The sequence below is a fragment of the Chanos chanos genome, chromosome 5, assembly GCF_902362185.1.
Source record: "Chanos chanos chromosome 5, fChaCha1.1, whole genome shotgun sequence".
NCBI classification, from domain to species: Eukaryota; Metazoa; Chordata; class Actinopteri; order Gonorynchiformes; family Chanidae; genus Chanos; species Chanos chanos.
Window position 1 is genome coordinate 3,918,814 of NC_044499.1, and position 10,000 is coordinate 3,928,813.

General features: G+C 43.9%; 1 protein-coding gene across 1 annotated transcript in view; it reads right to left on the bottom strand.

Moving 5' to 3' along the window:
* The window catches only part of ephb1 (EPH receptor B1), a 145,715-nt gene that overhangs the window by 124,110 nt on the left and 11,605 nt on the right, over nucleotides 1-10,000 (bottom strand). The window contains exon 3 of the mRNA XM_030773474.1: nucleotides 1-234. This exon is cut by the window's left edge and continues 448 nt beyond it. Within this exon, the coding sequence (XP_030629334.1) occupies nucleotides 1-234 (234 nt within the window). The remainder of the gene's footprint in view (nucleotides 235-10,000) is intronic.

Genomic DNA, 10,000 nt, shown 5'->3' on the forward strand with positions numbered 1-10,000 from the left:
GGAGTCCGTCTCGTAGTAGTAGAGGTTGAATGTCTCCTTGCAGGAGCCGGGGACTCTGGGAATGCTGCTGCAGTCGCGGACAGTGAACCGCATCTCCACGTAAATGCGCTGGGCACCGCGGCGGTCGATAAACGTGGTCAGAAGCCAGTTGTTTTGACTGGACTCGAAGACGTTGCACACCTGGTACGTCCGGATCGTGTTGAGGTTTTCATCGTAGCCACTCACCTCCTCCCACTAAAAAAAAAAAACAAAAAAACAATGAAAAAAAAAAAGAATTAAATCACACAACAGTTCAGTTCAGCTCTTTGACGCTACACAGTACGACTTAATTCGGTTGCGCGCGGTTGTATTCGTACAGCGCTTTTAATAACAGGTGTTGTCATAAAACAGCTTTGTAGAATCTGATGCCAGAACTCATGAGAAAACAGAAGTGGGGAGTGGGGAAATGGAGAGAGAGTAAAGAAACTTTGAAGGGAAGAGATTCTTCAGCGTGGGGGAGCTCAGCTGGAGAAGAGAGCTCTGTGTGTTTGTTCAGGCTTTTTGGGGCACGTGATGATCCAGTATGGACTTCTAACATATCCGAGCCTCGCAGAACTATCCGTAAATCATAAAATATTCATGCAAACTGTGTTAGCTCGAAATCTCATTCCATCTCTATCTCTATCTCTCTCTCGTGCGCGCAAACCCAATATTCAACCAAAACCTACTCTAATGGATTTGAAACACAGCTAGAGTTAATCCATTAGCAATTTATTTTCACTTCTGTGCAAAGACCGAATTCTTCTCTCTCACACGTTCTCTTTCCCGAGCTGCCGACTGCACCAACACAGACCCTGTAATTACCTGCGACGTACCACCAGCAAACTTCCATCTCGGCCAAGCTTGGCTGGGCATTGACTTGGCATATTATGAAACGTGATGTGAAACAAATTCAAAGATTATGTGCGATTGAATTACAATTAGCAGGACTCTTAGGCAGCACACAGCGAGCCAAGGTGGATTTTTTTTTTTTTTCCCTCCTCTCTCAAAACACTGCCGTTTTAAAGAACGGAGCAGCTCAGACGAGGCGAGAGCAAGTCGAAGCATTAGTTCCGACTCCTCAGGTGTCTGTGAGCCTACGCGCTCTACGAGTATCGCATTAACAGCACAGTAATTACACCAGCGGAGCAAAAAAAAAAAAAGCCTGGCTCCGTGCAATGTAGAGACACATTAAAGGTGTCGAAGTGCAAGACACTTCCATAACGCTCCAAGAAATCTAATTTGGCGTGCAAACAAAGTAGTCATACATCTATCCATTCATTCGTTTCAGGATCACTCAGCGTCTGACGTGGGACAAGTACGAACGTCGCGCGGAGAAAACTTGATCGTTTTCTTGTGAACTACATTATATTTTGACGCGACAGACGCTTCTGCTTTTGTCTGTACTCGCTTTGTGATGCTGTGTGCATTTTTTCTTCTTTTTGTCAAATTACCAGAGTCCAAAAAAAAATCAATTTTCAATTTCATATTTTCGGCCAAATTCGCTCACTGTTCAGTCTCTGGCGTTGGCCCTCTGCAGAAATGAATTCATAATGATCCAACACTGCGTTAGGACCACACTCTTCGCAGACGAGACTGAACCTCCATTCAAGACCTCCATATAAAGAGGCTCATATGATGTGGGGTTTTCTGCAGAGTCCAGCACAGACCTTGAGTGCAGACTCAGAAATTCTCCACATCAGAGTTTGTAAGACAACCGCGATTCAGAGGCTGCGTGTGTCCACAGTGGCAAAGCCGGAACAGTAAAGGCAGGCCTTCGCTTGTGGTTCGTCTGAACCCTTCTCCTCTCCACTCTGTGGATGGTTGGGAGGTCGTGGTAGGGTCACGGTGACCGAATACGACCGCTCTCTCTCTCTCTCTCTCTCTCTGTTTGAACTGTTTCCTCTGTATCTAAGTCACGGGCGGGAGCGCCAACCGACAGCCCCGAGGGTCATCTCTGGCTTTTTAACAAAACACAAAAACAGAATGCTTCTGTGAGCGAAGCCTTCAAAACATGGTACCCACACAAGCTCCCCTGAGTCACCTCACTGGGGAAAACAAATAAGAAAAGGCTTTTCGAGGACTCTCCTGAACACTGCCAACTTAAAGAGCAATGTCGTATCAGAGGCAGAGGCAGCCGGCGTGGCCTGTGTGAAAAGCACGATGCTACATGTGCATGAATCGCACTTCTGTTCCGCCAAGCTCGGGGATAGACAGATGAAAAAGAGAGAGAGAGAGAGAGAGAGAGGGAGAGGGAGGGAGGGAGGGAGGGAGAGACCAGAGCGGTGATACGTGCTGCATCAGCGTAGCATGAGAAATGAAGGGGGAAAAAAAAATCAGTTTTTTTAAATCTCCAAAACAAACAGCATATAATCATGTGGGTTTCTGAGGCACAATCAAATCTGATTTGGAAATGAACTTGTCAGAGTAAACGTGTGAGCCTGATTCAAAATAAATAAATTAATAAGCATAGCATCTTCAGAGGGTTTACTGCTGCCTAATCTACAAGTTTACACAAAAATAACAAACACACTGAGAAGATAACAACATCAAAACATACTCAGTATAAACAACAAGCAACGCATCATCTACATTTCTAAAGGTAACTTGATCAAATATGTCAAAAGTTATCCATAGTCAAATAAACAAGCAAAAGAAAACAACCAAAAACCAATACAATCAAACAAAAGCAAGGGGTTTAACTCGGCCTGTAGAAATCTGGACCAGCAATGTGGGAATGACTGTTTATCCAAACAAGAACACTTGTCAAGTCTGTTATAGATGAGTAAATGACTGACTTGAGATCCATACGAGAATGTCAATGCCATCAGTTCAATGTCTTAACCTGATCTTTCTGACAAAAGCTCAAAAAAAAAACAAAACAAACAAAAACAAAACAGGCAAACACACAGGGCTAAATCAACTTGTCCTGTCAGAAAACCTCAGCAAAAACAAGACAAGGTCAGAAACTCACTGCTGGCGAGCCTTAGCCCGTGAAACACACACGCTGGCCACAGGCGAGATGTGAACACACTCAAAAACAATTTAGCCACAACAGCAAATTGGTCTGCCGCCAAAAAAATGGAGGGAAAGAAAAAAAAAAAAAACAGGCTCACGGAATCATCCGTGATCCATAACTGAAGAACAGCCACTTGAAACATGTCATTTCAAAGTTCACCCTGTTCTCAATGTTCTGTTCTCTGTCTCTCCTTGCAAACCACACACACATACACCCACACCCACACACACACACACACACACACACACACACACAATGTTTTCTCTACCTCATCTTCAAAGTCAATAAGAAAGAGCTAGAGAAAAAGAGAAAGAGAGAGCAGAGGTTTGTAACAAAAGGCAGAAATTCAGGATTGAGAGCAAGTCAGAGGTAATTTGAAGTCGGGGGTGGGGGGGTGGGGGGGCAGGCAGAGAGTTTGTATATTTGACACTGTTTAGTACATGGTTTCTGCCTTAGTCTATAAATCTTTGACAGACATCAGGGACTATGAGCTTCTTCCTGACCTTTAAGAGAACACACACACTTAATAAATCTTCATGGAGAATGCAAGAGTGTGGCAGACTGAAGAACAGGCCTGTGTTTTATTACTTATCCCATCTCCAATAAAAAAAAACCAAAAAACAAAAAAAAAAAAAAAACACAGGGACTGCTACCAAAACCGAGTAGTGTGTTTAATTACCTTGTAATAAACGCGTAACAAATGATTTATAACTACAGAATGACAGAACGACCCGAGGTACCTCAGAGAGAGGGGAGAGAGACAGCGCGAGGAGGCCAAACGGAGGGGGAGGAGAAGACAAAAGGAGGGGGATGTAGGGAGGGAGCAGACAAGCATGTGGACGGGAGTCATGACACAGCCAACGTGATTAATGAGTTTACAGAAATCTGAAGCGCAAATGAAAGTCTTTTTTCATCGCCGGAGCCCACTCCCTCCCTTTTTTTTTCTTTTCTTTTCTCCCCCCCCCCTCTCTTTCCCTCAGCTCTCGTCTCGGCTCTGCTCTGTAATGGCCATTCATCAGTATTAGATGAACCTGTCCTTTTCAACACTTGGCTGCCATTAATACAGGCCCAGTGGAGGCCCAGTCACCTCCTGCCTGGGGATCCTAAGACCCCGTCTGCCCAAATGAGCACCATCCTTCATCAGGGCACAGAGCCAGTGGGCGTCGCAGACAATGCCGGCCTGAATCTATCCAAACTCACATTTCAGACTAAGTGTGTGTTTCAAGGTAGGGGTGTTACACTGATAAGGCGGAATACAGATAATTGCTGAAATTCTCTCTCTCTGTCTCTCTCTCTCTCTCACACACACACACACAAATGCACAAGTGCACACACACACACACACACATACACGCAGACAAAATCAAATTCCCAGAATGCATAGGCAGACAGGCACGCACACGCATATATAAATTCTGTCTGCCACACACTGTGACATCTTGTATACGCTCTCCAATCATGTACGCAAATCCCACACATAAACAAAACGATTAAAAGAGAAGGGAATGAAGGATGTTTTCAAACTGCTTTCAAACGGCAGGGATCAAGCCGCTGTCTTCCTGTCCAAATATCGACCTGTCTCATAAGTCAACATCGCCCCTCTTTGTTTTGGAGGCACACGCACAGACACTCATTACAGTGGATCTGCAAGGCCTGGAGATAAAACCTGAACACTCATTTCATTTCCTCAAAACAGACCACCAATCAAATCAGCCCTCTTCAAAAAAACCAACCAATCGGGACTTGGTAAGGTGAGAGTGTCTCTGTAAATGGAGCTGAGATAAGAGATGCAATTAGGGCAGGCAGAGGAACATGTTCCGTGCTGAACCACCATTTGCCCCTTGTCTCTCATGCAGAGAGAGAGAGAGAGAGAGAGAGAGAGAGAGAGAGAGAGAAGGAGAGGGGGGGGTGTCTGTTGAAAATAAAGCCAAGAAAGGAGACAGCTTCATGGCAAACGCACTCAGAAATGTTTTATGTATAAACCTAAATGATTCCGGCTCCGGACCAACATCTTCGTCCAGGTCCATACGGAAATGCATCTAAGTCACACTTAACTATTTATATAATGCAATATATAAACATCTAACTTCTATATTTGCCTTCAATATGCATACATACATCTTGCTAGCTCTCTCTCTTTCTCTCTCTCTCTCTCCCTGTGTGTGTGTATGTGTGTGTGTGTGTGTGTGTGTCTGTGTGTACCATAATGCTGGATTGCTTTTATATGCTTTTACACTGCTTTTATATGTGGAATAAAAAAACAATGGCACTTCATCGGTCGTCGCCTTGGCGATAATGGAACTCCTGGGTTCCGCACATCCATTTGCCATGAGCAGTACTGGCTATAAAATAACATTTCTTGTCAGGGAGCGTGTGTGTATATTTAGTTCCGGTGTGGAGTGCATCGGTGGTGTCTGAGTGTTAGTGGACTGAATTATTCAACTTTATCGGAAGGTAATCAGGGTCCTACACTGGGACCGCAAAGACTTTTCCCACAACACACTTCTTTCCCTGGCTTAAAGCCCAACATATCAAGAGAGACATCTCTCTCTGTGTACCGCTATCTCTCTCTCTCTCTCTCTCTCTCTCTCTCTATCTCTCTCTCTCTCTCTCCGCATCCCTTTGTGTGTGTGTGTGTGTGTGTATGTTTGTGTGTCCAATTCATTTGCTTATTCCAGTGCCTTAATCACCATAACATTAAAGTCCTCAAAAGGAAAGAATGTTGAGAGAAAGTTTAATTAACGTATAAACTTGTTTGATGATCAGTAGGGCAACAGGAGCCGAAAAAAAAAAAAAAAAAGACCCCAGCATTGGTTTGACAAATGTCCTGATTGCAGGTTGATCTGTGATATGATAGTTGTTATCAAGGCTAAATTACATAATCATACAATCTGTGTATAACAGTCAGACTTGGCAAAAGCACCAGGGACGGTTGTTTGTTTAGGGTCAGATCGGCCTTTTCAGTCCAGTGAGCCTTTTTTTTTTCCACCGTAAACTGATCCTGCGGTTCTCTGTGTTCTCTGACATGTACAGATAGTACCTGATGTAGTTAGTTCCTGGATCATTCCTGGTACAGGAACACGATGGACGAGATGGAGGATAAAGAACTCGGAGTGGAGTTTCCTCTGTTTAGTCCATGACTGACTCACATCAGGACACTGAGGACATCATCCAGCCTATACCACATCTACCGACCACAGATTAAAAAAGCAGGGGCTTTGGATAGATTTTACTAACTCATGATCAATAGCATTAATATAATGACAGCAAGCGAAGGCTTTGTTGTCACGTTAATCTCTCTAGTCCGGGTACATGGCACCTTTGGCTGGAACGGTGAGCGGACCTTGCCCTCTGGAAATCCGTCACCATGACGCTGCTTATCTGACACAGTCTCTATGTCACCCAAACGTTTCTGATAAGACATTCACGCCTCAATACCGGTAAACAAGGTTTCATGTTTTGACAGCGTTTAAACTAGTTGCGACGTTTTTTGTTTGTTTGTTTGTTTTGTTTTGTTTTGTTTTTAATGTGACTGTGAGAAATGACAGTTTCATTGGGTTTAATATTCTCACTGGGTCACTTCTCTCTGCTGTTAATAAGCCAAATTACAGATAATTTTGTGTTCCCCAACAAATGAAAATCCATGTCAAAATCCTCATTTATTTTCCTTAATTTCCTTTAAGTGAGGTAGCATTAAACTATAGCAACTAAGGGTGATCGTTATGCGCTACTGTTGCTATAGTAACACGCCGTTCAGCGTGCCGTAAGCATTGATTTAGAGCGGTGAAAAAACTTCTGGCTGGATCTATGATTGAGGTGTCTCCATGTATGTTTTTAACGGACACCTGGCAGCCGATCGGAAACGCATGGCCAATTTGACAAGGCCATGCTATAAATGTTTTAATTTAAGTCTTGGCCTTGTGCGGTTTAGCAATCTCACACATTCACGTTGCGATTTCGATTTTAGTTTGATTATTAGCGCGGGCCAAATGATTAAGCCAAACAAATCATTTGTCTGGTGTGGAGGCAATTGCAGAATCCTGTGAAAAAAAAAAAAAAAGCCCAGTTTGGCAGAGTGAAGCTGGGTTGCACTGTGATGCCGTGCTCTGAGCAGATTGATAATGTGAACTTGTCATTAATGTTTTGTCATTTCTGTGACCTATGCAGAGGACGGTGGCTTGGCTACATGCTTAATGTTCACACTAATGACACTGAACGATACTTCAGAGAGAGAGAGAGGGGGGGAGAGACAGAAGGAGAGAGAGAGAGAGAGAGAGAGAGAGACAGAGAGGGAGAGAGAGAGAGAGAGAGAGAGAGAGGGAGAGAGAGAGAGAAAGAGAGAGAGAGAAAGAGAGAGGGGGGGAGAGAGATGGGCTAATGCGTTCAGAACAGTCGTCCGCCAACTGTTGTCATAGCGTTTGTGGGCTATCAATGCAGCACCCTCACACAACTCATTCATCATATTGATCCCTTGGCGTCGGAGGGCAAGATTACAGAACGGATGAAAGAGAGAGAGAGGCAGGAAAAAGACCAAGCACTTCTGACTGGGAGAAAGTGAGAGAGGGAGAGCTGAAGAGAGAAAGACACTGGAGGATATGAGTGATGACTGTTTAAATGTGCCATCTCCCTCTCTCTCTCTCTCTCTCTCTCTCTCTCTCTCTCTTTCTCTCTGCAATGAGAGGATTGTTAGTGTTCCTACAGCATCCAGAGCCAAACCTCCTGTTAGCAGTTGAGAAAGAGAGAGAGAGAAAGAGGGAGAAAGAGAGAGAGAGAGAGAGAGAGGGAGAGAGAGAGAGAGAGAGAGAGAGAGAGAGAGAGAGAGAGAGAGAGAACTCTAATATGCCAAGCTTTTTCTTTTTTTTTTTTTTTTTTTTTTTTAACTGTCAGAGAGAGAGAGCACAACTCACCTAATTCATGAGCGCCTGAAGGCATTAGCAAGAACATTCACTTAATTGGAACGAACTGATGTAAACAAAGTTTCTCCACATCGTGTTTAAAATCTAATGAAAACTCCTCCTTCCAGTCGCAGCTGATCCCCTGGCAGGAGCAGGCAAAGAGAAAATACCTGACATCTTTCTATCACCGTCTCCAGACGTCCCTGTCACAGAGCATGCTGGGAAATCCTTCTAAGACATTTCAGACATGCATACACATCCGCGCCCCTCCCCTGCTCTCAATGCAAGGGGAATAAGCTGTCATGGAATTTCACAACTGTCTTGATTAGCAAAAAAAAAAGAAAAAAAAGAAAAAAATTCCCACTGCTTCAAACCTCATCGCTTTTGAGGCTCTTCATTTTCACAACCTGTCCCGACTGGAGAAGAGCACTTTTCTTTCAGATAATCGGGGGTCCGCTCGGCCGCGTTTGTTCGCGGCCAATTCGAGTGGCGACGCTCCCCTGAGAAAGGCATGTAAAACGCTCACACTCCGCAGAGGAGAGTGCTGTTTTAGCAACACGTTCAGAGTAATAGCTACTTTGAATGTCCATTACTCGGTTATCAACATGGGTTGATGGCGGGGCGAGGGAGGAGGGAGGGGGGGGGGGGGGTTTCCATCAACTCTCACCGAGCTTACATGCCTGAATGCTCACAAAAGCACAGCCTTCAGAGTGCTAGCCGTCTGCCAAAGCTATTCGCTCACCGCTAAAAAGACAGCATTTCCTTCTAAAGCTGTTTACATCTGTCTGTGCATACTCCTAATGCAATAGCCAGAATTTATATGTACATGTATAAGGAGGGAAGGGTTCCATTTTGGAACTGTGGGGTGGGGCATGGAACACTCAATATTCTAGAATGTCCAGCCTGAACGCACTGAAAGGATGTATGGGCTGAATATCATTTGTTCATAAAGAAAAAGTCATCTGTTATGATTTCTAAGAGCTAGAACGAATAGAGCAGTGTGAAGAGGCATCGACCCTCTGAACAGCGATCTCAAAAGTAAAGTATTAACTAGTCTACCTGCTGTCTATAGGTTGCCACAGATCTATATTACAACCATGTAGGTAGTTACTGTATGCCCTGTGTGGTTCCATACTTCAGCATGTAACACTGTGCTCTAACAGGTCGTTATGTGTGCCGCAAATTAGCACATACATGAAAACGCTATGTGTCGGCAAAAATTACCATGAACTAATGACCATCTCTCTCTCTCTCTCTCTCTCTCTCTCTCTCTCTCTCTGAAATCCCTTCTTTGGCTGAAACAGCTACAGTTGAAAAGAAATGTCACACTAAGATGAAAAGAGCAGATTTTTGATTACAAAGCGTAAAAACCTGAACGTGTACTCCGTTGTGCCCCAAACTGTTCTTAATGTGTCCCAGATGTGTGAATCAAACCACTGCAGCGGCCCACACAAAAAACCTCTGAAATCAACAGTTTGACCCAGTCTCTCTTTTTGGGCTTCAATTAAAACATCCAGACTGATTCGTTAAGTTTACTTTCAGTTGTGTGTGTGTGTGTGTGTGTGTGTGTGTGTGTGTGTGTTTGAAGTCTTGTTGGTGTCGGTCGGTAATTCCACGCATGTGCCTTGGCTCAGAACATGCTGCCTTTACTTTACTTGCTCTGGTGGAAAGGCAGTCGGATTTCCTAAGATATGTGGAGACATGATTACCATTATGATTTTTGATCAGCTCTTCTTTCTTTCTTTCTCTCTCTCTTTCTCTCTCTCTCTCTCTCTCTGACGGTGCGTCTGCGTGTAAATTATTATTTTTCGGCGGTGTCATGCACATCGTGCATTTTGACGGATTGAGATGAAACCGGCGGGATTTAAACACTGCTGTCTCTAGTCATTACCGCTCATCCGTTATCGGTGCTTTGATTTGTTGTTGTTGTCGTAGTTGTTGTTGTTGTTGTTGTTTTTTGTTTTTTTTTATTACATTTTGAAATGAGAAAACTATGTTACAAGTGAGAAAGCAAGAGCAAAGATAGAAGAATGGCTGTCAAGCATTTGGGGAAATGAAAACTCATGAA